This window comes from Pongo pygmaeus, chromosome 9 (genome assembly GCF_028885625.2).
Source record: "Pongo pygmaeus isolate AG05252 chromosome 9, NHGRI_mPonPyg2-v2.0_pri, whole genome shotgun sequence".
In the NCBI taxonomy this organism is placed as follows: Eukaryota; Metazoa; Chordata; class Mammalia; order Primates; family Hominidae; genus Pongo; species Pongo pygmaeus.
In genome coordinates, this window is record NC_072382.2 from 8108916 (window position 1) to 8134588 (window position 25673).

Below are 25673 nucleotides of genomic sequence, written 5' to 3' on the forward strand. Positions count from 1 at the left end.
TCTGCTTCAGGAACCAAAAGGAGATGGGGAGAGACCCACAGAGGGATCTTTATTCAGAAGCACTTGGCTGGCTGTTCTCTCAGGCCCTTGCTCCGAGGGACGGATGGGATCAGCCACAGGGTGCACCCTCTCTCCATCTTGCATACAGAACCTCAGTGGTTGGGGTCAGAGGTCGCTTTCCCCATAGAGGGCACTGGAGAAGGCCACGTAGTCCAGGGCTCCAGCCGGGGCCCCGGATCCCTTGAAGGGCACCATACGGCGGATGCAGTACTCGGCCTGCTCGGCAGGGAGCTCCCGCCGCAGCTCCTCGGGGGTGATGTAGTTCTGGGGAGAAGAGGCGTTGAGGACCCACAGGTCCCGTGCCCTGCCCCAGCCCACCAGCCCCTCCACCACCTGGGACTCACCTTATCTCCTGCCAAGATCTTGAAGGAGGCTACAACTTGCTCAGTCGTGTCAGTCTCGGCTGTCTCTCGGGTCATGAAGTCTATGAAGGCCTGGAAGGTCACCACCCCGGCTGCGTTGGGGTCCACCATGGTCATGATGCGAGCAAACTCCACTTCCCCCTGCAGAGATAGAGGCCAGGCACTATGCCCATGAGCACTAAAGCCAGGAGGGCTCCCGGTGTCCCCTCCTGGGGACTGTCCAGCCTCAGCTAGCAGAGCCCCAGTAACAAGGGTGTTCCCTTCCTCCAGAGACCTTAGCCCTGGCTATAGGAAGTCCTTTATGGTAGGCTGAAATCTGCATCCTACCCACAGCAGGAAGCAGATTTGCTCCCTGGTCCTGACTTTTTTTCCAGGGCCACACCCGTTTCTGTAGTGCTGTTTCCCTACAGGTAAAAATGTTGCAAACTCAGACTTTGGGTCCACACAGAACTGGGTCCAAGTGAGTTTACCTCCCTGAGTCTTGCTAGCCCCTGTGTGGATGTAATGAAGATGCAGGGGATGGTGTATGTGAAGATGGGAGGCGCACAATAGGTGATCAGCACAGAGGAGGGGGTACTTTGGGACTCCTGGGAAGGAGCTGGGGAGCTCTCACCAGGTCATAGCCCATGGAGATGAGGCAAGCTCGGAAGTCATCAGGCTCCATCATCCCGTTCCGCTTCTGTAGGGGGTGAGTGGATATCAGGCTTGGTCTCCAGCCTCTACCAGCCCCCAAGTGTCTTACCCCACAGGGCCAGGCCCCTGCTGACCCGGTCAAAGTGGTTGAAGGATGCTCGGAACTCATTGAGCTGCTCCTGGCTCAGCCCCTTGGCGTCTCGGGTCAGTACCTGGTTCTCCACTTCGTTGATGGTGCGGGCAATGGAGGTGAGCAGCTGCTCCCAGCCCACGCGGATGTGCTGGCGGTCAGGGGACAGGCCACTGTCAGTGGGCAGCCAGTGCCTGGCCACTGGCTCTAGCTCCACATCCAGTCCACTGAATGACCCTGGGCAAGTCCTCCCCCTCACTGGGCCTCCATCCCCATCTGGAGCCTCCACTGAGTAACCCACCCCCACCTCAGCAGTCCTTCCTGTCTTGATAACCAGCTATGACCAATCCTGGCCTGGTTTTGGACTGCTTTGTGACTCTGGAAGGGTCAGTTTCCATCGCTGGGTCTTAAGGGACCTGGCCAAGCTGAAGTGGGGACCCTGCTGGGACACATATGCTCTGTCCAGCTGTGATCTCCCTGGGCCTCCTCAGCCAGTGCTGCCTCCCCTCTCTCCTGAGAGGGTGTGATCCCACCTCCATGCTGTAGACGGTGTGCTTATTGTCGAACACCAGGCTCTCCTGCAGCAGCTGGTGGTCACCCTCCAGCCGGTCAATGTTAGTCTTGTAGTTGATAATGTTCTGCTCCTGCTGCCGTAGCCCAGCCATCTGCTCCTCCAGAGAGCCGGCTAGCCCTGCTGCCAGCCGCCCCACTTCCTGCAGGGGTTCCCAGGCAGCATGAGGGCTCCCAACTCCCTGTGGCCCAGCCCTGGCCCCATCCCCCCAGGTTGGACCCACTATCCCAGCCCTTACCTCCACCTTTGCCTGGATCCAGGGTCCAACGGCATTGGCCTGGGCCGCAAACTGTCGCCGGAGCCTCTCGTTTACCTGCTGCCGTGCCAGCTCCTCCTGCAGTGTCTGGTCACGGCTGGGCACCAGCTTTCGGACCTGGGAGGAGGGCGGTTATGCCAGAGCCAGCTCTGGGGGCTAGGAAATGGCTTTAGGGAAGATGGGCTCCAGCCCCTCAAACCTCAGCCCCTGTTGCTTTGAGCCAACTTGTCTGGGATATATGAGAAAGCTCTTGGGCAAGTCACTAACCCATGTGGGCTACAGTTTTCTCATCTGCAAAATGGGGCTGATGGCATCATTTATAACTAATATGGGTGGATTTATAAAAGATGTCCACACACAAGGCTTAATTCTACTTCACATCAGTCCTGACAGGAGAATGCTGCTGTTACAGCTCATCATATACAGATGAGCCCAAGACAGACAAGGCGATTTATCCAATCCCACGTGGAGTCTGTGGCAGACCCCATATCTGCAGATGGACTTTATTCTCCATATCTTGGGCCACTCGAGGTTTCAGGGTGGTCAGAGTATGCAGGAGGGGGTGGGAGGAAGGCTGCAGGTGGCACTGACCATATCCCACTTGGTGTTGATGTCCTGCGGGCTGAGGGTGATGTAGGGATTGGTGGAGCAGGGCCGCAGCCCATACGTCTGGCAGATCTTCTGGATCTCACCCTGGATGCCCATGATAGCACCTCGCTCTCGGTCAGCCTCGGGCAACGTTGCCTTGAATTGATCGTGTGCTGTCAGCAGGCTCTGGGGATGACAGGAAGTGTCAGCTGGTGTCCCCCACTTACCACAGGCAACAGAAAGGGCAGCAGTGTGCCCCGGGCCACCCACCGGTCCTGGGCAGTCCTGACACAAGAACCCCAGCCTCCTGTCTTCCAGCCCAGCACTCGGGAACTGGGGTTTTCCTCCCATCCCTGTGCCCCAGGAGCCTAAAGTTGTGGGTGGCAGAATTTGGGGTCAGCTTTCCTGTCATCCTATCCATCCCCTGCAACCCTGGCACCCACCTGGGTCTCCTCCACAGAGTGTACCAGCCACACGTCCTGCAGGTCCTCCACGGCACCATCCAGCCAGTTGTTGAAGGGCGCGGCCCGCCGGGCAAACTCCAGTTGCAGCTGGTCGATGGTCTCCAGGAGCTTCTCCATCCGCTGGAGGTGGGGGTCGTAGTGGGTCAGCAGCCTGCCTGGCAGACCTGGCCTCACCCACCTACCCATCCCCCAGCTCCCCTGTCCCCAGCCCCACCTCTAGCGCATCCCGCCTCTTCTGGGTCAGGGTGCCCAGGTTGTCCCACTGATCACAGATGGCCTGGCAGCGGCTGTTCACTGAGGCCGCCTCGTGGTAGTCCAGCTCACTGGGAGCAAGAAGTAGGGCCAGTGTAGGGCCAGCCCCAGCCCAGATGTCCTAACTGCACTCCCGGGTCTGGAACCCGCGCCCCGGGTGGGGGTGAAGGCGTGCGGGAGCCAGGGCAGGTGGTGGGTAAAGCTGGGTGCTTTCCAAGAGGGGGGTCCCGGCGCATCCCTCTGGGCAGGTGGGCGCCTGCAGGTCCTTAGCTGCAGTCCATGGAGGTGCTTGGGTGGAGGGGCGGGGTTACGCGAGAAGGGGCGGGTTCATGGGAGGGGGTGGCCAGGCCAAGGTCGATGGGGAGGGTTTGGGGCAGTAAGCCGGGTGAAGAGAGCGGGCAGATTAGAGGGCAGGTCACGGAGTGGGGCAGGTCAAGCGCCAGTGGGAAAAGTGTGGGCAGCAGAGCGGGGTCCGGAGGTGGGGGTGGGGTTCCAGGAGGGGGCGGAGCGAATGGGACCTGGGTACCACGGCGGGGTTACAGAACCCGGGAGAGCCTAGGGTCTTGAGAAGGGCAATGGGGATCAGGGCGGGGCTCGCCGCCGGGGGCGGGGCCAGGGGGGTGTTGGGGCGGGCCCCGCGAGGCCCCGCCTACTTGAGCTCCTGGGCCAGCGCGGCGATGTGCTCCACGCGGTCCTGGTGCGCTGCCAGGTCGCTCTCAAAGGCCTCGTGGCGCCGCAGCAACGCCCGAACCTCCTGTAGCGAAGCCGAATCGTAGTCGCGCGAGCTCAGCATCTCCTCCTTCCCTGCTCAAAGAGAGGCCGGCTCCGGTCACCCAGTGGCGGCAGGGGCAGGGGTGCGGGCCGGGCTGTGTGACCGTGAAGCCTCATCTGCTAAGGTGGCGATCGCGCCGGCCTAGCCCGTCCTAGGGGTTTGCTCTGCGGCGTCGGTATAATAACGTAGGTGAAACTCCTCTTCCGTGGCGTGATCCGTAAATGACATCAGCGTCCCCTGAGCGAGCTACGTCCAGGGGGCCCTTGGTACAGTTTTAGCATAATTTGACCTTAAAATAGCTCTCAACGATTCTGTAACCCCCATGAGCCCTTGACCCGGCTTCCTTTGTTCACTACTAAAATCCTTGACAGAACACCGAGTGGATGTTTCTATCCAGAGTAATATGTTTGACTCGTGCAATATTTTAGCGTCAGTATACTTTGAGTATGACATAAGTGATGTTAGGGTGAGGAATGGACTCACCTTTGAACACCTGATACATATAAAATAAAATGCTAAATGATGAATTAATCAGAGCAGATCTACAGAAGACCAGAGCAGGGCTGGGGGGTGAGGAGGAAGGCTGAATTTATAGATAAATAGGCAGATGTGCGGTGGCTCGGGCCTGTAATCCCAGCACTTTGGGAGGCTGAGGTGGGTGGATCGCTTGAGTCCAGGAGTTTGAGACCAGCCTGGGCAACAAAGTGAGAACCCATCTCTACAAAAATTCAAAAAGTTACCGGGCGTGGTGATGCACGCTTGTGGTCCCAGCTACTTGGGCAGCTGAGGCAGGAGGATCGCTTGAGCCTGGGAGGCAGAGACTGTAGTGAGCCGAGATTGTAGTAGCCTGGGCAATAGAGCAAGACTCTGTCTCAAAAAACAAAACAAACAAACTGTGGCCCACAGAGGGGCAGTGGCCAAAAGAGAGGCCCAGGTTGCACCACAGCAAGTCAGGGTGGGACTAGAAATCCAGTCTCCGGCTTTCCTGAAAAGCACCTACCCTTGTCCTGTGCATTTTGCCAAGAACCTCCCCTCCTGCCCCTGCACACCAATCTCCACCCCAGGAGACAGTCCAGCCCCGTGAGGTAGGTGTACCTACCCCGGGTCCAGGCTTCGTGCAGGGAGGCCTTCTGCCGGAACTTCTCAGCCAGGTGCTGGAGTCGCTGCAGGCGCCGGATCTCCGAGAGCAGCCAGTCCTCATAGCCCTTTTCCACCTGCTCCAGCCCCCGCCAGGCGTTGGCGATGTCCTGTGGAGCCGGCAGGGGTGCGCTCCATCACGGTTTGCCCATTGTACAGATGGGGATATGGACCCCAAGGTCACCTAGGGAATGTGTGTAGAGCTCACCGAGACCAGCTTGCCCTCGGAGGGCATGAAGGCAGGCCGGTGGCTGAGCCGCAACTTGGTCTGCAGTGTGTTGAAGTTGATCTCCAGCTGGCACTTTTCCTGAACGCGGGGCGGCTTGTGCAGACGCCGATAGTCCCGAAAGTCCTCTAGCTTGCGCTGCATGGCACTCATGCTAGGCTCACCCACACGGTTCTCCAGCCATGGGACAGTGCGGTGGATCCACTCCAGCAGCTGACAGGGCCAGGCAGGGGCAAGGCAGAGAGCTCTGAGCTGACCTGCCCAGTTCACCCACCCCTCTCCACCCACATCCAGGCTGTGGCCAGAGTGTAGGTGGGGGTGACTTTCACAACTACGAAAGCAGAATGGGGTAGTCCCCACGAGTCAGAGAAGAAGTGGGATGGTTAATTTCTGAGTCCAGGGGCTAGTATAGGTTGGCACAGAGCAAAGGGCCATGTGACTACCTAAATACAAGTGAATGGATCAATGCAGGAGTAAACGGATGAATGATGAGTGAATCAATGACTGACCAGGAGCTTGGGTTGGCAGAAGGGCAAGTGATGGTTGGGGATGGACAAGAGGAGGCTGGGAGGAAGCCAGGGCTACTCTGAGCAGAGGGAGGCTCTGTAGGCCCACGCTTGGGGTTAGCAGGGTTGGGAGAGGACGTTGGGAGCCCAGCCTCACCTCACTGGCAAGCTTCTCATACTCCTCCATCAGCTTCTCGTTTTCCTGGTTCACTGCCAGCACCTTGCAGATCCTGTTGGCAGCTGTCTCTGCCTGTGGGGGGAGTGGGCAGAGGGCTGGCATTAAAGCAAGCTGCTTCTGTAAAGCCCTTAAAACCCAGAGCCCTGCCAGGCACGGTGGTTCACGCCTGTAATCCCAGCACTTTGGGGGGCCAAGGCGGACGGATCATGAGGTCAGGAGATCGAAACCATCCTGGCTAACAGGGTGAAACCCCGTCTCTACTAAAAATACAAAAAAATTGGCCAGGCGTGGTGGTGGGCGCCTGTAGTCCCAGCTACCCAGGAGGCTGAGGCAGGAGAATGGCTTGAGCCTGGGAGGCGGAGCTGGCAGTGAGCCGAGATGGCACCACTGCACTCCAGCCTGGGCAACAGAGCGAGACTCTGTCTAAAAAAAAAAACAGCTGGGCGTGGTGGCTCACGCCTGTAATCCCAACACTTTGGGAGGCTGAGGTGGGTGAGTTACTTGAGTCCAGGAGTTCGAGACCAGCCTGGGCAACGTGATGAAACACCATCTCTACAAAAAATACAAAAATGAGTTTGGTGTGGTAGCACGTGCCTGTAGTCCCAGCTACTGGGGAGGCTGAGGCAGGAGGCTGAGGTCAAGGCAGCAATGAGCCGTGGTCACACCACTTCACTCCAGCCTGGGTGACAGAGTGAGACTCTGTCTCAAAAAACAAACAAACAAAGAATGGAGCCCCTGCAAATAGGGAAAGGGATGGGGGAAGCACGGCTCTTAGGTAGGGAGGGAGTTTCCAAACCAGGGTCCTCTGCTCTTGCTGAAGACTGAGTGTGTGCAGCTGGCACAGTGGCACTCCAACCTCCGTGGGCTGGCGCCTCCAATGTTGGACTACAGCCAAGGTTGGGCCCTTGAGTCCACAAGCCCAGGCAGCAGCAGTTGGGCTGCCTTACCTGCTCAGCCCCGGCAAAGGCATGGTAGAAGCAGGATACATAGGTCATGATGGCCTTCTCATCCGGCTTTGGGGTGTTCACAATGTCTAGGGGAGGACAGCACGGTGTCTACTGGCCAAAGCCAGGGGTCCCTCCCCAGGCAGAGAACTCCCTCTGGGTGGGAGGGCTGGAAGCATCCGGTCATGGCCACCAGCAGGCAGCCACCCAAGCCCAGTGTCTTCTCTTCCTTACCCCAGGGCTCAGCAACTTCCCCACCTCCCCACCTTGGGGTGAGCAAAGTGTGAGGGAGTGGGTGGGTGAGTGTGAGTGGGCAGCCACTGTGGCCCTCGTGAGGGACTGGTCCACGCTGCCTCATGCGTTGAACTGTCCTATACCTCGCTCTGTCTGTCTGTCTGTCCCCCAAGTCCACAAGCTCCTCAGGGCAAGAAAAAGTTCTTCTCCAGCGGTGCCCACACAGCCAGGGCATCACGCATAGTAGATGCTCAGAAAGTGTTTGCTGCTTCAGTTGACTATTGCCTTGCCTAGGCATGGGGACCACAGGCACGACGTGCCCCAGGGGAGCTGCCAGTCTTGGGGGACCCACATTATCCCAGGTAACCCAGGTAACTGGGATGTGAGGCAGAAGGTAGGGTCATTACATAGGGGAGAGGTGGGAGAGGCTGTTCCTCTTTGGGGGATGGGGCAGGGGACAAGACAGAGGACTCCTGGAGAAGGGGGACTGTGACCAGGGAGTGGGGTGGGGGCGGTCGGAGCATCTCAGGAGGAGGAAAGGGCCGTGCAAAGGTGTGGAGGTTGTACCAGGCCCAGTGGCGAGAATGTGGGGTCCTCCCCTGGGCTAGCTCACTCTCACCTTCCGCATCCAACATCTTGGGGATGTCCAGGTATTTCTCTGCCACCTCAAAGGCAGTGTTCAGGTTTCCGATGGGGTCATCCTAGATGGGTGTAAGGGAGGAGGGTGAAAGGTCAGCTGCAGGCAGAGGCCTTGGGCTGGGGTGGCGGGGGCCTCTACCTTTCGCAGTTTGGCGTAGTCGATGAGGTCAGGGCGGTGTCGGTGGATGAGGGCACAGAGGGCCAGGCCATCCTTCCAGCTGGACAGAGAGAAGAGGGGGGTCAGGCCTGGGTTCAAGCTGGGGCCCCGTTCTCCCCTCGGCCCAGGAGCACCCCCGAGAAGGACGGCCTCATCTGTAAAATGGAGTAAAGTACAAATCCCTGAGCTTGGCATTTGAGGCTCTTCATGACCAGATCTGGACCATCTCCTGCTAGCTCATCACGATTCCGTCACACACCCACGCTTAGGTCCGACCAGTTTCTAGAAGTTTTTGGCCTCCAGCTTCCCTCTGGCTTGAATGGCCTTCCAGGGAAGTCTCAAACACTCCCTCCTCCAGGAGTTCCTGGAACCCTCCTGGATTCAATTCCATTCCACTCAACAGTTACTGAGCCCTCTTTTCAGACACGGTTCCAGGAACTGTACTGTGACCTTTTTCTTCCCTGTGGCTTGTGACAGGGACCAGCTCAGTGCCCTTCACTGACCAGGGAGGGCTCCTCTCTATGCCCCACAGAGGCCCAGACACATTTGATAACCAGCTGACAGACCTGGTGTGGAAGTTCTGCACGTTGACGTTGCGGTACGGTGCTGTCTTCCTCTGGCACCACAGGAGCAAGCCTTCCTTGGCTGAGGTTTCTGGGTGGGGAGGAGGTGGGATAATTCATTGGGAAGGGGTCCAGGTCAGCCTTCTCACCCTACTTTTTTTTTTTTTTTTTTTTTTGAGACAGGGTCTTGCTATGTCATCCAACTGGAGTGCAGTGACACGATCATGGCTCACCGCAGCCTCAACCTCCCAGGCTCAAGCGATCTTCCTACCTCAGCCTCCCTAGTATCTGAGACTATAGGCACATGCCACCATGGCCAGCTTTTTTTTATTTTTTTTATTTATTTTTTGTAGAGATGGGGTTTCACCATGTTGTCCAGGCTGGTCTTGAACTCCTGGGCGATCCTTCAAGTGGTCTGCCCGCCTCGACCTCCCAAACTGTGGGGATTACAGGCCCCAGCCACTGCACCTGTCCCCGACCTCCTTTCCCATTGCTCACCTTCCACAGAGATGTCCTGGATGGCGAAGCGAAGGATGATGGTCCAGATCATGCCCAGGGTCATCTTCTGGTTCCCGTCGACGATCTCTGCGGGGCAGGGGTCAGGGGACAGATTTGCCTGGCATTCAAGATCTGTGCTATCTGGCCTCAGCCTACCTTCCCCTCTGATCAGCCCTCTGGCCCTTGTCTCCCATTTCAGGGCTGGCACCCAGTAGGTGAGCACCTAGCAGGTGCTCAGTAAGCATCTCTCTTTCTTTTCTTTCTTTTTTTTTTGAGATGGAGTCTCCGCTCACTGCAAGCTCCGCCTCCCAGGTTCATGCCATTCTCCTGCCTCAGCCTCCTGAGTAGCTGGGACTACAGGCGCTCGCCACCACGCCCGGCTAATTTTTTGTATTTTTAGTAGAGAAGGGGTTTCACCGTGTTAGCCAGGATGGTCTCAATCTCCTGACCTCGTGATCCGCCCACCTCGGCCACCCAAAGTGCTGGGATTACAGGCATGAGCCACCATGCCCGACCTCTTTTTCTTTTCTTTTCTTTTTTTTATTATTATTTTTTCTGATGGAGTCTCCCTCTTTGCCCTGGCTGGAGTGCAGTGGTGCGATCTCGGCTCACTGCAACCTCCGCCTCCTGGGTTCAAGTGATTCTCCTTCCTCAGCCTCCCTAGTAGCTGGGACTACAGGCGTGCACCACCAAACCTGGCTAATTTTTTTGTATTTTTAGTAGAGATGGAGTTTCACCATGTTGGCCAGGCTGGTCTTGAATTCCTGACCTCAAATGATCTGCCCACCTCAGCCTCCCAAAGTGCTGGGATTACAGGTGTGAGCCACTGCACCCAGCTGCATCTATTTTTTTTGGGGGGTGACAGAGTCTTGCTCTGTCGCCCAGGCTGCAGTACAGTGGCGTGATCTCAGCTCACTGCAACCTCTGCCTCCCAGGTTCAAGCAATTCTTCTGCCTCAGCTTCCCGAGTAGCTGGGAGTACAGGTGCATGCCACCATGCTCAGCTAATTTTTGTATTTTTAGTAGAGATGGATTTCACTGTATTGGCCAAGCTGGTCTCGAACTCCTGACCTCATGATCTGCTTGCCTTGGCCTCCCAAAGTGCTAGGGTTACAGATGTAAGCCATCACCCCTGGCCCGCATCTATTTTTTTGTTTAGTTGGTTGGTTTTGGGAATTTTTTGAGATGGAGTTTTCTCTGTCTGTGTGTGTGTGTGTGTGTGTGTGTGTGAGACAGAGTCTCTCTTGTCACCCAGGCTGGAGTGCAATGGTGCAGTCTTGGTTCACTGCAACCTCCACCTCCCAGGTTCAAGGGATTCTCCTGCCTCAGCCTCCCAGGTAGCTGGAATTACAGGCGTGCACCACCATGCCCAGCCAATTTTTGTGTTTTCAGTACAGACAGGCTTTCACTATGTTGGCCAGGATGGTCTTGAACTCCTGACCTCAGGGTGATCCATTTGCCTTGGCCTCCCAAAGTGTGAGAATACAGGCATGAGCCACTGTGCCTGGCCAAGATGGAGTTTTGCTATGTTGCCCAGGCTGATCTCCAACTCCCGGGCTCAAACAATCCCTCTGCCTCAGTCTCCCAAGTAGCTGAGACTACAGTGCTACCATGCCTGGCTTGTTATTTAGAAATTATGTCACTGAACTCTTACTAGGGTTCAGGGGCTGCGCTGGCACTTTGGGTATATTGGCTTTTCTTTCTTTTTTTTTGAGATGGAGTCTAGCTCTGTCACCCAGGCTGGAGTACAGTGGCAAGATCTTGGCTCACTGCAACCTCCACCTCCTGGGTTCAAGTGATTCTCTTGCCTTAGCCTCCCAAGTAGCTGGATTACAGCCACACGCCGCCACACCCAGCGTATTTTTAGTAGAGACAGGGTTTTACCATGTTGGCCAGGATGGTCTTGATCTCCTGACCTCGTGAGCCCCACACCTCGGCCTCCCAAAGTGCTGGGATTACAGGTGTGAGCCACCAGGCCTGGCCGGCATTTTTGTTTTCTCTTTCAGACGGAGTCTCTCGCTCTGTCGCTCAGGCTGGAGTGCAGTGGTGTGATCTCGGCTCACTGCAACCTCCACCTCCCAGGTTCATTCGATTCTTGTGCCTCAGCCTCCCAAGTAGCTGGGATTACAGGTGTGCGCCATCACACCCAGCTGATTTTTGTATTTTTAGTAAAAATAGGGTTTTGCCATGTTGGCCAGGCTGGTCTCAAACTCCTAGCCTCAAGCAGTCTACTGGCCTCGGCCTCCCAAAGTGCCGAGATTACAGGCGTAAGCCACCGTGCCTGGCTGGTACATTGGCTCTTTACAGGCTCTCTTGCGAGGCAGGGATTGTTCTCATTGCTGAGATGAGGAAACTGAGGCTCACAGAGGTGATTTGCTGATGTCAAGAGAGGCCCCCGTGCCCTGCCCAAGACCCTTCCTGCCACCTCCTCACCTTCAGCACCAATGGACACCAGCTTAACCCCCTTGCTGGCAATGAAATCCAGGGCCTTGTTAACGTTGGCGATTTTGTGGAAGCGCATCTTGCCTTTATCTGGCCTAGGCAGCCTCTCACCTGGGTATAAGAGGACAGGCCAAGGGCCAAAGGTCATGAGAGGCAGCTGAAGCTATTGCCCGCAAACCCTCCCCTCCCCACCAAGTCCCGTCCAACACTCCGCCACCCTATTCCCCCTGCTGTCCACATGTTCCTGGGTCCTGGGGCCCAGGTGCACTGATTTGCCATCCTCACCTGAAATGACCTCCAGGAGCAGCATGAGTTTGAGGCCATTGCGGAAATCTTCCTCGATGTTCTCGATCTGGGTGCCTGCCTTGCGCAGGTGTGAGTTGCACCAGGCAGTGAAGGTCTGGGGGCAGAGGACAGCACTCAAACCCTACAACTGGCTCTGGGGGATGTGGGGCACAGTCCTGTCTCATCAGTCAGGGTAGGTCTCAGAGCCTTGTATTTCTGGATTCAAGGCTCAGCTCAGCCACTGACTTGCTGTGCATCCTGGGCCAGTCCCTTTCCCTCTCTGAGCTTTAGTTTTCCTGAGAGGGGAGAAATGGGGTCTGCGACCCATGCAAGTCCCAGTTCAGACTTGGGGCACCCGGCCACCAGCACCCCAGCCTTGGGGGTCTTAAACACTGGAGGGCCCTTAACACATTCAAAGTGTGGGGCCTTCTGAGGTTTTGAACCACAGGAGCCAGTGCAGGGTGATATTGCCTTTCTGAAATCTGAACACTCCTGGACTGAAGCACATCTGGCCCTCAGGGTTTTGCCTAAGGGACTGTCTCTGTGTTTCTATTTTTTCAGTTCCACTGACCTTCTAGGATTGTTGTAAATTGGCCTCCAAGTAGACCCTAAGTGTGCAAGGACTCTGTGGGCTGTTGGCCTGTCAGCTGGCACTCAGGCCCAGCCTGATCTCATTTTGTTTTTTTAGAGAGAGATAGGTTCTTACTATGTTGCTCAGGCTTGTCTCAAGCTCCTGGCCTCAAGTGATACTTCTGCCTCGGTCTTATTATGTTGCCCAGACTGGTCTCAAGCTCCTGGGCTCAAGTGACCCTCCTGCCTTGGCTTCCCAAAGTGTTGGGATTACAGGCAAGAGCCGCCATGCCTGGTCTGATCTCATTTCTGGGGGTGACTGCCCACCCCTTCCCCAAGAGTCAGCCTCAGCCTCAGCCTCCTTCTGAGATGGGAGGGATGGTACAGGGCTGTGTGTCTGTTGGGGATAGGGGTGACATGACCCTTGGTACACAAGTTTCTGCCAACCTACCGCCCTTCAGATCCTGAATTCTGCTTTTCCATGGACTACTTGGTAGAGTCAGGGTGGGCTCCAAGGCCAACTGAGTCACTCATGCTCTGTGATCTAGGGTCAGCCCCTTTCCCTCTTCGGGGCTTGGTCTTCCCATTTGTGTAATTAAAGGGTCAGAATCTATGATGTCTCAGGTCTTTCTTCTTCCAACCTGGCAGAATTCTTGGATTCAGAGCATCCCCACACCACAAAGCAGATAGTCCTGGGAGGTCCTGGGAGCTATTTGGAATTCTTCCCCTCAGCCACCTTTCCTTCCTCAGACCAGCTTGCCAGATGCCCTGGGAGCTGGACATGGAAGATGATGTGTTAAATACTTGAGGGGCTCTCATTGCTAAGGGAAGGGAGTGAGCTTCCCATCACTGGAGGTATGTAAGTAGACACTGAGTACAACTTGATGGGAACTCAAGCACTGAATAGGGCAGTTAGATTTCCCGCAGTTCCCTCCAACCCTGGAGTCTAAGATGCTTTGAGTCTGGAAAGGGCAGGGGGACAGGCAGGGCTGGGTGGTGCCAAACATGACTCTTTTTTTTTTTTGAGACAGAGTTTTGCTCTTGTTGCCCAGGCTGGAGTGCAATGGTACGATCTCGGCTCACTGCAACCTCTGCCTCCCTGGTTGAAGCGATTCTCCTGCCTCAGCCTCCCAGGTAGCTGGGATTACATGCATGCGCCGCCACACCCTGCTAATTTTGTATTTTTAGTAGAGATGGGGTTTCTCCATATTGGTCAGGCTGGTCTCGAACTCCCAACCTCAGGTGATCCGCCCGCCTCGGTCTCCCAAAGTGCTGGGATTACAGGCATAAGCCACCACTCCCAGCCCAAACAAGACTCTTAATGAGATGTGGTTCCTGCCCTAAGGGAGCTCACAGTCCATCCAAGAGTCACGTTGGTCTGAGAAGTGCTGTAAGAGGTTGCCGAGGAATTTATGGGAGGGACGCTGCGGATCAGGGCGGGGACCTCTTGGGGAAGGTGAGTATTTGATCAGAGCTGTGATGGGCAGGAATTATTCAGGAAGGGAAGGGTAGGCAAGGGCATTTCAGGCAGGGGCTGCCATGAGGGCAAGTGCTCGGTGGCTGTGAGAAACAGTTGCTATGTTTGTCAGACTACAAGGATCTGGCCACTGCTGGAATGGAGCTGGGGTTGTTGGGGTATAAGTGGTGAGAGGCGGGCCGGAGGGGCAGCAGGGGCCAGGTCATGCTCAATCTTGGGTGCTAAGCTGGGGAGTTAAAATTTGATCCGGAGGGCAACAGGGAGTCAGGGAAGCCTCAGGCAGGAGGGAGGTGGGCAGAACTGTCCATGCTGGTTGCAGAGTGGAGATGAATGGCTTGGCGCGGCAGAAGGCAGAAGTGAGGAGGCAGTCACTGGGATCAGGGCAAGAGAGGAAGGGTGTCAGTGTGGGGGACAAGGCAGGATCGGATGGATGAGACAGAAATGTTGGAATGTAAGCTCCCATGGCAGGGGCTTTATTTTGTCTGCTGCCGAATCCCAGCACCTGAAACAGTGCTGGCACATGGTAAGACATCAGGTGGGAGGAGGCAGCGTGCTGCTCCAAGACTGTGTGAAGAAAGCCCTTGGATGGAGGAGTCACTGGGGAGAAAGGGAGCATAGAGGAACAGGGAGGGGTCAGGGCTAAAGCTGAGCACAAGGATGTTTATTGCCACCTTGCGATAAACAACGCTGGACGAGAAAGAAATGAGCCAAATGTCCAACTACAAGGGATGCTGATTGATTTTCAGAGCCTCTATGCTGTGCAGCCGTTGAATGAGTGGATGAGATGGTGACTGCAAGTTGGGATGAGCAGATGTTCCTGATAATTTGTTAGGTGACAAAGGCAAGTTACAGACTGGCACGTGTCATATGAGGGGCATGCAGACCTGGATCTCGGAGAGGCCCAGGTGGGTGGGGGTAGGGATAGGCGATGTTGCAGAACAGGTGGCAGCTGGAGCCAAGGATAGGGATGACATCACCGGGAAATTACCGAACCTGGGACTGCAGCCGTGCTTGGAGACAGGTGCAGGGGGAGCCTAAGGGGAGGCCTGTCACCCGGGACACCCCAGCCGAGTCAGCGGAGCCTCTTGGCCCTTGGGGTCATCTCCTGTCATCTAACCCAACAGAAGTGCTCTGATTCTAAATTCTAGGACTCTCAGATCCTTCAAATTCCACTGAGTACCCCAGTACCCTGCCCTTTCCTGGAGTCATACAGTGTTGGCACACGCTGAGCAGGGTCCAATGGCTTCATAGTGCCTTCCTGTTACCCCTGGCCTGCCACTCTCCAAAGTATTCTCCCCCTGGCCCGGATCATTTTCCCTTTGGGAACCCAGGTGTCCTGCGCCCTCTACTTGGGAAAGTCTGGGAGTGAAAATAGCTCAGGGAGGGAGGGGCCCTGAGTGCCCAACGGGCTGGGCCTGGGCAGCAGCTGCCCCTGTGCCCCTCTTCAGCACCCCCGAGGTGCTGCCTCAGCACTACGTGTCCATCTGGCTGGAGAGTCAGGTTACTGCGTAAGGGGACCCAGGTCTCCCCTCCTCCCCGACCTATGGCCTTTTCAGCAGACTCAGGGCCCCATGCCTGGGGTATCTTGGGAAAGAATGGGGGTGGGGAAAAGGGTAAAGATCCTCAGGTTGCAGGGATCCTGATGTCTGACAGTCTGTGATTCGGGGCCTGTCTGTGCTCCTTTCTGGGCTTCAGTTTCTTCAATTGTTAAATGAGATACGGCGACTACGGACCCCACCCTGGAGACGAGGTGGGGTGGCGTCTGAGAGGACCCTTCTCACCACCCCCACACTCCCAAGTCCACTAGTTGCCTGGCTGCAAGCCCTCAGGGTGGGGTCTGGGAACATTTAACTAGAAGAAGATTCTTCCTGAACTCCCTAACTTGGATCTCCTGGGGTTTGCCCAGCCTGTTTTCAGCAGAAGTGGGGCAGTGGGCCCAGGGGAATGAACGCTGGGGGAGGTGGGGAGCCCAAAACTCTCTTGACATTTTAAACCCCTCTTGAGGGCTCCCAGCCCTCTCCTCCAGCCCTGGGGACAGCAGGCAGCTGATGGGCAGAGCCTGGGCTGGGGATTAGCACTCTAGGTTAAAGACAAGCTCTGCCCCTGCCCTGCTGAGATGCCCAGGACAAACCGCCCGGCCTCTCAGGCCTCGGTTTTGCTGTCAGGAAATGGGCGAGCACTCACCTTCCGCTGCTGCTTCTCCCAGGCCGGGTCCAGCAGCAGGTCGCGGTCCCAGTCCTCCTCCTGTTCCATGTACTCGCCGCCCCCGCCGCCGCCCGCGAAGCGCCCCTCCCCGGCCCCCAGACCCTCGGGCTGCATAACCATCATCATCTCGATCGGGCTCCTGGCTTCGCTCCGCTCGGCGCTCTCTCGGACACCCGGGCCCGGTTAAGTAGGGCCCAGCCCAGCCCCAGATCGAATTCGCACTAAATATGGGGGAGGAGGGAGGGGCCGGATGGGGGTGAAGGAGCTCGGGTTGGACCTGGCAAGGGGTTATCCTGAAGCCGGGGACTGCGGAACTCGGGGACGCCGGGGTGGATCTCGCGGCGGAGATCCTGGGTTTGCATTCCCGCTCCGCTGCTGGGGCACTGTGTGACCTTGAGAAATCCACGGGACCTCTCTGAGTCTGTTTCCTCCTCTCCACAATAGAAAGGCCGATAATAATAGTGGCCGCGGGCCGCCCTAGAGGCTGCCCTCTGGAGCTCCTCGTGAGCCTCTTCCAGCACCTCGCTGGTGGGACACAGAGCCCTATCCCCATTTCACAGTCAGGAACACAGAGGCGCCGAGCTGTTTTGCATGTTTTCTGGGGTGATGAAGGGAGACACCCGGGCATGGGGAACGGCTCTGAGCCAGCTGGATGGGCTGCGGCAGGGCTATTAATATCGGGGCGTCTGGGGGGAGTAGGGGAGAATGTGCTGAGCCGGGAAACCCCGACACCACTCCGGCTGCAACTCAATCCCCCGGGCACTCCTGGCCCCGGCGCCAGCGGGCGGGGCTCCGGCGGGAGGGGAGGGGCCTCCAGGGTGGGCGGGTCAATCACTCAGCGGCGTCATCCGGGCTCCAGCGCCGTGGGATTCCCAGCGCCTCCACTGCTGGTCCGTCGGCCCGATCAACTCGTCGCGTGGGCCGGCCGTTCCCTGAGAGTCTGAGCGCTCGCCGCATCCCCTTCCGAGCTTCTATTGGCCGTGGCAGACGTCCGTCTACCGCTATCTCCGCCCCAATACGGAAGCGGCCTAGTCCTCCGGCTCCGACAGCTGGGTGTCCAGGCCATGGGGCAGCCCTGGACGGCTGGGAGCGCGGACGGGGCACCCGCGCAGCTGCCTCTCGTGCTCACCGCGCTGTGGGCCGCGGCCGTGGGCCTGGAGCTGGCTTACGTGCTGGTGCTCGGTCCCGGGCCGCCGCCGCTGGGACCCCTGGCCCAGGCCTTGCAGCTGGCGCTGGCCGCCTTCCAGCTGCTCAACCTGCTGGGCAACGTGGGGCTCTTCCTGCGCTCGGATCCCAGCATCCGGGGTGTGATGCTGGCCGGCCGCGGTCTGGGCCAGGGCTGGGCGTGAGTGGGGTGCGGGATCGGGGGGGAGAAGTGGGAGCCTTGGACGGGGGGAGGGGCCTCAAGACCTGAGATGTTAGAACCGGGTTACATTAGGATCCAGACTGTTAGAGCCAGAAATTTTTTTAGAACCTGGGATGGAAGAGCTAGAATCGAGTGTTATTTATTCACTCGCAAATACTTATTGGGCACCTACTAGGTGCAAGGTTTTGTTACAGGGACGAAGGGTACAATAGAACAAATTCCTGATTTGAGGTGGGGGCAGATGAGAAACTAGAGGAATAATAAGCAAATCATATAGAATGCTAGAAGGTGATAGTAGTTTGGAAACAAGAAGTAGAGCAGGGTTAAGGCGTTGCAAGTTTCAATATTAAATAGGTGGTTAGGCCGGGTGCGTTGGCTCACACCTGTAATCCTAGCACTTTGGGAGGCGGAGGCCGGCGGATCACTTAAGGTCGGAAGTTTACCAGCCTAGCCAACGTGGTGAAGCCCCGTCTCTACTAAAAATATAAAAAAAAATTAGTCGGGCATGGCGGCACGTGCCTGTAATCTCAGCTACTGGCGAGGCTGAAGCAAGAGAATTGTTTGAACCTGGGAGGCGGAGGTTGCAGTGAGCCGAGATCAAGCCACGGCACTCCAGCCTGGGTGACAGAGCGAGACTCCGTCTCAAATAAATAAATACATAAATACATAAATAAACAGGTGGTAAATTCTCATCACAAAAATGAGTGCTAGAGGTAATGGCTATCGTAATTAGCTTGATTTATTCCAAGCTGTACTGATAAATCATAACATCACTCGGTATCCCATAAGTATATACAACTGGAATTTGTCAATTTATAATTAGAAAAAAAAATTACACCAGGTACAGGCTCTACACACACATTTTATGCCAGGCACAGGCTTTCGCCTGTAGTCCCAGCTACTCGAGAAACTGAGGCTGTAGTGTTCTATGATCACACCTGTGAACAACCACTACACTCCAGCCTGGGTAACGTAGCGAGACTCTTGTCCCTAAAAAATTTTTTAAATTAATGTTTTTTTATTTTTTTTGAGACGAGTGTCCCTCTGTCCCCCAGGCTGGAGTGCAGTGGCGTGATCTTGGCTCACTGCAAGCTCCGCCTCCTGGGTTCACGCCATTCTCCTGCCTCAGCCTCCCAAGTAGCTGGGACTATAGGCGCCCACCACCACGCCCGGCTATTTTTTTGTATTTTTAGTAGAGACGAGGTTTCACCGTGTTAGCCAGAATGGTCTCGATCTCCTGACCTCGTGATCCACCCGTCTCGGCCTCCCAAAGTGCTAGGATTACAGGTGTGAGCCACCGCGCCCAGTCTTAAATTAATTTTTAAAATAATATACATAAATATGTGGTCAAGGTAGACCTCATAGAGAAGGAGGCATTTGAGCAAAAAACTTGGAGGGGGTGGGGGGCGGTTAGCCATGTGGGAATCTGAGGGAAAGGTGTTCCAGGCAGAGGTAACAAGTGGTGCAAAGGCTCTGAGGCAGTTGTGTACCCAGCATGTATGTTCCCAGAACAGCAAGAAGGCCAGTGTGACTGGAGTGCAGTAAGAGAGGGGAAGAGATGTCACAGATAGAAGGATGTTGTAGGACACTGAAGGCTTTGCTTTTTACTAGAAATAATTTGGAGAACCACAGGAGGGTTTTAAGCAGAGGAGGGTCAGTTTGGTTGCTGGGCTGAGACTGTACGAGGTGGGGCACAGGTGGAATCAGAGATCAGTCAAGAGGTTATTGCAGTAATCCAGAGAGTTCCTAGTGACCTGGACAAAGGGGTGACGGTGGAGGAAGGGAGAGATTTGCTGCTGGATGTCAGTGGCTTGAGAGAGGTCTCAGGACTGGGGATGTTAGGGCTGGAAGAGACCTCAGACCTGTAGTGCTAGAACTAGAAGGGCCTGGGACATCTTGTTTAGCCTGCATTTACTTGTAAAGAAATTGAGGCTTAACCAGGGCAAATGGCTGTTGCCACTTCTGCAGGATGGGCTCTGGGGCAGCCCTGTGCACAATATGGGGCACCTGAGCTGCTGGGGGAACTGACCCTGTGGTTCCTTCCTGCAGTTACTGCTACCAGTGCCAAAGCCAGGTGCCGCCACGCAGCGGACACTGCTCTGCCTGCCGCGTCTGCATCCTGCGTCGGGACCACCACTGCCGCCTGCTGGGCCGCTGCGTGGGCTTCGGCAACTACCGGCCCTTCCTGTGCCTGCTGCTTCATGCCACCGGCGTCCTGCTCCACGTCTCTGTGCTGCTGGGCCCTGCACTGTCGGCCCTGCTGCGAGCCCACACGCCCCTCCACATGGCTGCCCTCCTCCTGCTTCCCTGGCTCATGTTGCTCACAGGTGGGGAGCCTGGGAGGCCTCTGCACGGAGGAAGGGGCCCTGGTATTGGGCTGGGGAGTACAGCCCATTCTGGTGGGAGACGGGCTTTCTGGCCTGGGGGACCCAGCCCCAGTGTCAGTAATGGCCAGTAAGGGCAGCTTGGTATTCACCCAGGGGTGCAGTACGGAAACTGGTGCGTTGAGACAAGTGCAGTGTTCTGGCCGGAGAATCGGGAGATTCCGGGAGTTGTTGAGACAGGAGAAGGACTCGTGGGAGTCTCTGCATGGCACGATGTGGAAGCACATTCTAGGAGCATTTCTAAGTGAGAGAAGCAGTAGGAACAAAGGCTTGGACAGTGGGCAGGGAATTGTGAGAATTAAGGCCAGATTGGTAGGGGAGGCCTGGCTGGTGGGGTCCTGAGAACTGGTGTGAGGAGATGGCTCCTATTTGACCGGACAGCGGGGAGCCAGTGAAAGTGACAGGCAGGGGAAGGCCCAGTTATGGGAAGCTGAGGAGGGCAGACTTGGATCAGCAGGCTGCCTGAGATGCCATGTTCTAGACGACACATATGTTCCTCTTACCCCATCTACAGACAGAAGCCTCGCTGGTCCTTTTTACTCTCTGTTCTCTACCCCCAGAATGCTTTGGCCTTTCTCACCCCCATTCCTTCCTCCTGACCTTTCCGTGGTTCCCTCTGTCACTTTGATCTGTGGTGAGGAACCTCCCCGGCTACTCCGGGTAGTCACTGTGCCTCCTCATCCTATCCAAGCCCAGCTCTGTGCATGGACCCCACCTACAGCCCAGGGGAGGCCTCGGGAAGCGGCCCACTGGGGTTATCAGAGTCTTCATCTGCCCACACCAGCTTCCCAATGGGTCCTCCTCTACCCTCCTCAATGATCCCTCCGTGCATGAGTCCCAGCCCTCCAGACGCACGGCCCTACCACCTTGTAGTCAACACTCACTCCCCTCAGTCACGGAAGACTCTGGCTCCAGTCACAGACTTTCTCAGCCCTGGGCCCTGTGGAAATCAGGGGTGTCTGGAAGTTTGCATGAACAGCCCCCTCAATGCCTGGATGGCTTAGCTCTTGGCCTCCTCCTCCATTTTTCCTTCCTTCCCTCCTCCCATGTCCACACCCCAGTCCTGGTCAGAATCCAAAAATGAGTCACCCCCACAAACCACCCATCTTCCTCGTTCTGCTCCCCACTTCCTCTCCTCTCCGTCTTTTACTCCTCCACGCCCTGGCACCTGCTCCATGAGCCCGCAGGCTCGTGGCCCCCACCACCCGTCTGTGCCTTTCCACCTTTGCCACCGACGTCCAGCTCAGAGCTCATCCTTCCCACCATTCTCCTGCCAGCGTCGCAAACTTCCTCCCTCATCTTCCTTCCACAGTGCCTTCCTGGTTTCTCTGTGTCTGCCTCTGGCTGCTGAGAGCCAGAGGCATTGGCGGTCTGTGGCAGGTTGATGCCATGCCATGTTCACGGCTGCTGACCTCAGCAGGCCCTTGGCTATGCCTGGCCTTCCCGTTTGCTTGTAAGCTTGCTACCCCCAGTGACAGCAGCTCAAACCTTCCCTGCTCTCCCACACTTCAAGCTCCGGCACTGAGAAAGTGAGACATCAGCTGGCACATCCCAAATTGTGCTGTCCTCAACTCCCCGAGCCCAGCTGACTGCCCCCAGCTTCTTGTATTTGGTGCCTACCTCCCTGCTTGGAGGCCTCAGGCTGTGGCGTCTGCCTCTCCTGCAGGCCAGGCCACCTCTACCCTCATGGTTTGCCACCTTGGACAAACCCTCCCTTGCCCTCATATCCTCCTCCAGCGCTTGCCCTGCTCTAAGCTTCCCGAGGGACTTGCCCAGGCTCATGGCTGCTCATTCCCTGCCTGCTCCGGCCTGGCTTCTGCAACCACCACTCACCCAGGGATCTGTCTCCACACACTCCAGGACCCACTTGTGTTCTCGCTTTATGAGACCTTTTAGACTCATGACACTGCTGGCCCCCAGCCCCCATGAAGCATTCTCCGCCTGGCATCACCGATGGCTGAGACCTTGGTGCATTCACCTTCCTTTCTGGTTGCCCTTTCTCATCTTTTATCTGATCCCCAAGAACCGATTTCCCCGTGCTCCTGTCTAGGCACCATTCCCCCCTCACTCTACACACTTTGGCAGGTCTAGCTGCGCCCACAGTCTCAGGGCTGCCTTGCACCCCCTACTCGCAGAATTGTTTGTCCAGCGTGGGCTTCTCCCTGTGCTTGCAGACCTGCAGACTGTCCACCCGCTTGTCTCACAGGTGCCTCTGGCCTGCCTCAGGACCTTCAAACAGAATGGTTTTTTTTTGAGACGGAGTTTCGCTCTTGTTGCCCAGGCTGGAGTGCAATGGCGCAATCTCGGCTCACCGCAACCTCCGCCTCCCAGGTTCAAGTGATTCTCTTGCCTCAGCCTCCCGAGTAGCTGGGATTACAGGCATGCGCCACCACCCCCGACTAATTTTTTGTATTTTTAGTACAGACGGAGTTTCTCCATGTTGGCCAGGCTGGTCTGGAACTCCTGACCTCAGGTGATCCACCTGCCTCGGCCTCATAAAGTGCTGGGATTACAGGCATGAGCCACCGCACCTGGCCCATTTTAACTATTTTAAAATGTACAATTCAGTGGCTTTTAGTACATTCATGATGTAGTGCAACCATCACCACTGTCTAATTCCAGAACATTTTCACCCTAAAAAGAAACCCCGTACCCATTAGTGGTCCCTCCATGTTCCTCCCTAATCCCCTTAGCCCCTGGCAACCGCTAATCTTTGTCTCTGTGGACTTGCCTATTCAGGATGTTTCACATAAGTGGGATGATAAACATGTGACCTTTGGTGCCTGGCTTCTCTCACTTAGCGTAACATTTCATGGGCTCTCGTAGTCCGTTAGTTCAGCAGGTACTTGTTGCTGACTGTGGGCCAGGATGGCACAGGATGGATACTGGCTTTTCTGTGGCTGCACACATTAAGTAACTGAGAATGGCTTTTTTTTTTTTTTTTCCTCACTCTGTCACCCAGGCTGGAGTGCAATGGCGCAATCTCGGCTCACTGCAACCTCCACCTCCCGGGTTCAAGCGATTATCCTGCCTTAGCCTCCTGAGTAGCTGGGATTACAGGCGTGCGCAACCACACCCGGTTAATTTTTGTATTTTTAGTAGACCTCACCATGTTGGTCAGGCTGGTCTGGAACTCCTGACCTCGTGATCCACCCGCCTCGGCCTCCCAAAATACTGGGATTACAGGCGTGAGCCACCGCGCCCGGCCTTTTTTTTTTTTTTTTGAGATGGAGTCTCGCTCTGTCGCCCATGCTGGAGTGCAGTGGCGCAATCTCAGCTCACTGCAATCTCCGCCTCCCAGGTTAAAGCGTTCTCCTGCCTGAGCCCCCCAGCCTCCCGAGGAGGCGGGATTACAGGCGCCTGCCACCAGGTCCGGCTAATTTTTGTATTTTTTAGTAGAGACGGGGTTTTACCGTGTTGTCAAGGCTGGTCTCGAATTCCTGACCTCAGGTGATCTACCTGCTTTGGCCTCCCAAAGTGCTGGGATTACAGGTGTGAGCCACCGCATCCAGCCAAGAATGGCCTCTTTAATGTCTGTGAGCTCCCCAAGGGCAGAGACACCCTCTAGTGCCTGGCACGGCCTCCAGGGCTGAGGAGGTGCTCACCAAGTCTGTGATGCAGGAATGAAGCCGTATCCCAAGCAGGGGGCTGCGTCTGCCCAGTTTACCAGTGCCCAGTTTACCACTTTACCAGTTTACCACTGCCCAGTTTACCAGTGCGTTCTTGTCACCCAGCATGGGCTGGCCAGCGAGTACCGACACAGGGTTTGCTGAGTGGAGGAATGAGCCCTGCTTTGTGGTGGAGGGGAGCGGGTGGAAGGAAAGCTGGGCCCCACTGCCCCTCCCTGACCCTCTCTGCTCTTTTATTGCAGGCAGAGTGTCTCTGGCACAGTTTGCCTTGGCCTTCGTGACGGACACGTGCGTGGCGGGTGCACTGCTGTGCGGGGCTGGGCTGCTCTTCCATGGGATGCTGCTGCTGCGGGGCCAGACCACATGGGAGTGGGCTCGGGGCCAGCACTCCTATGACCTGGGTCCCTGCCACAACCTGCAGGCAGCCCTGGGGCCCCGCTGGGCCCTCATCTGGCTCTGGCCCTTCCTGGCCTCCCCATTGCCTGGGGATGGGATCACCTTCCCGACCACGGCAGATGTGGGACACACAGCCTCCTGACTCCAGGAAGAGCCAGAGCTGTACAAGGAGGAAGTGGTGAGAGGGGGGCCCCCACCCCTAGACTCAGTAAGGAAGTCGGGTTGGACCTTAACATCTGCACTGGACAACTCCACCCCTTCCTTGGCCTTGCCCCTGCCCGCCTACACTCCAGGGCTTGGGCCGTGACTTAGGCAGAGGAGTGCAGAAGAGGGTCTGGCAGGGGCTGCTCAGGCTGCCTAGCTGCCCCTTTGCCAGGTTAATAAAGCACTGACTTGCTTCTCAGCCTCCCTCCATCTTTGCACAGTTTCTGGCCCCTCACTTTGTTGCTGGGGCTGTTTCTGGGACCCTCTGTAGGGCCTGGAAACCGCAGGATGCCTGAGGGTCTCAGGGGCTGGGGCTCTACCTCCCCTGGCCTGGGTGACTTGGGGGTGGGGCACCAGCAGGCCAAGGCAGTGTGGTACTGATCCAGGCTATAAGAATCCAAACATTCTTTCCCAGGTTTGGCATTTTATAGTTAGAAGCATTTCTGCAACCGCAGTTTCATGGAACCTCTCTTAGCTAACCTGGTCCATGGGGCAGCAGTTACGCTCTGAGAATCCATGTGGTAAGATCATGGTGTGGCACATGGAGGCAGGGTTCCAACCCAGGTCTTTGTGCTTTTGCCTTTACCCTTGCACAGCTGGAGGAAATGAGTAGGAAAGAAATCAACGTAAAGAAATGCGCTGGGGCTGTTTGGGCACCTGTGGAGGGTGGTGCTGAGAGGGCTAGGCCTGCACCTCTCTGGACTCCGCAAGAGCTGCTTGTTAAATGTTTCTGTGTAAATAGAGTGAATAGAGACCGCCATTTCCACATGGCAGGCCTAAACACATGTGTTTGTCTCAGTTTTCTCTTAGGATCTCTCTAAGATGATAGTAAAGAAAACCAAAAATATATACAAAGGGAAAGAAAACAGGAGGGAAGACAGTAGAACACAGAGCCTGACCACATTTTTCTTTTTCTCACTCTGTTGCCGGGGCTGGAGTGCAGTGGCAGGATCTTGGTTCACTGCAACCTCCACCTCCCGGGTTCAAGTGATTCAGCCTCCTGAGTTGCTGGGATTACAGACACCCGCCACCATGCCCAGCTATTTTTTTTTTTCTTTTTTGAGACGGAGTTTTGCTCTTGTTGCTCAGGCAGGAGTGCAATGGCACTATCTCGGCTCACTGCAACCTCCGCCTCCTGGGTTCAAGCGATTCTCCTGCCTCAGCCTCCCAAGTAGCTGGGATTACAGGTGCCCGCCACCATGCCTGGCTAATTTTTTGTATTTTTAGTAGAGACGGGGTTTCACCGTGTTGGCCAGGCTGGTCTCAAACTCCTGACCTTGTGATCCACATGCCTCGGCCTCCCAAAGTGCTGGAATTACAGGTGTGAGCCACTGCGCCTGGCCATGCCCAGCTAATTTTTTTGTATTTTTAGTATAGACGGGGTTTCACCATGTTGGCCAGGCTGAACTTGAATTCCTGGCACCTGCCTCCACCTCTGTCTCCCAAAGTGCTAGGATTACAGCGTGAGCTACCGTGCCTGGCTGACATTTTCTTTTCTTTTTTTTTTTTTTTTGAGACAGACTCTTGCTCTGTTGCCAGGCTGGAG

The 25673-nt window shown here is 56.2% G+C and overlaps 2 protein-coding genes across 4 annotated transcripts; one reads left to right on the top strand and one right to left on the bottom strand.

The window, feature by feature from the left end:
- Positions 1 to 24: 24 nt before the first annotated feature.
- ACTN3 (actinin alpha 3) lies at positions 25 to 17097 on the bottom strand. 3 transcript variants are annotated; one of them, XM_054440555.2, is made up of 21 exons: positions 16128 to 17097; positions 11897 to 12011; positions 11603 to 11722; positions 9171 to 9257; positions 8676 to 8763; positions 8092 to 8170; positions 7933 to 8014; positions 7083 to 7168; positions 6115 to 6207; positions 5434 to 5664; positions 5188 to 5335; positions 3970 to 4120; positions 3279 to 3387; positions 3044 to 3184; positions 2604 to 2786; positions 1995 to 2129; positions 1719 to 1898; positions 1190 to 1336; positions 1036 to 1101; positions 405 to 563; positions 25 to 324 (listed from the first exon to the last, which is right to left on the bottom strand). In XM_054440555.2, the coding sequence occupies exons 1-21, from the start codon at positions 16272 to 16274 to the stop codon at positions 166 to 168; spliced, it is 2706 nt and encodes a 901-aa protein (XP_054296530.2). In that variant the 5' UTR covers positions 16275 to 17097; the 3' UTR covers positions 25 to 165. The 3 variants fall into 3 exon arrangements, with proteins under 3 accessions (XP_054296530.2, XP_063527758.1, XP_054296531.2); XM_054440556.2 differs by having other exon boundaries at positions 32 to 324; positions 16426 to 16875; XM_063671688.1 differs by lacking the exons at positions 11603 to 11722; positions 11897 to 12011; positions 16128 to 17097 and having other exon boundaries at positions 8092 to 8264; positions 9171 to 9191.
- Positions 16978 to 24912, top strand: ZDHHC24 (zinc finger DHHC-type containing 24). The gene is made up of 3 exons (XM_054440557.2): positions 16978 to 17493; positions 19564 to 19841; positions 23770 to 24912. The coding sequence occupies exons 1-3, from the start codon at positions 17213 to 17215 to the stop codon at positions 24063 to 24065; spliced, it is 855 nt and encodes a 284-aa protein (XP_054296532.2). The 5' UTR covers positions 16978 to 17212; the 3' UTR covers positions 24066 to 24912.
- The last annotated feature ends 761 nt before the right edge of the window (positions 24913 to 25673 follow it).

Excerpts from the sequence above, each read along its gene's own strand:
- ACTN3 (XM_054440556.2), bottom strand. The coding sequence starts at position 16,776 with ATGCCCGGGTGTCTCCCTTCATCACCCCAGAAAACATGCAAAACAGCT. Across the intron at positions 11,723-11,896 it reads GCTCCTGGAGGTCATTTCAG|GTGAGAGGCTGCCTAGGCCA; the intron begins GTGAGGATGGCA and ends TCTTATACCCAG. Across the intron at positions 5,336-5,433 it reads CCGAGGGCAAGCTGGTCTCG|GACATCGCCAACGCCTGGCG; the intron begins GTGAGCTCTACA and ends CCGGCTCCACAG.
- ZDHHC24 (XM_054440557.2), top strand. The coding sequence starts at position 17,213 with ATGGGGCAGCCCTGGACGGCTGGGAGCGCGGACGGGGCACCCGCGCAG. Across the intron at positions 17,494-19,563 it reads GGTCTGGGCCAGGGCTGGGC|TTACTGCTACCAGTGCCAAA; the intron begins GTGAGTGGGGTG and ends TCCTTCCTGCAG. Across the intron at positions 19,842-23,769 it reads CTGGCTCATGTTGCTCACAG|GCAGAGTGTCTCTGGCACAG; the intron begins GTGGGGAGCCTG and ends CTTTTATTGCAG.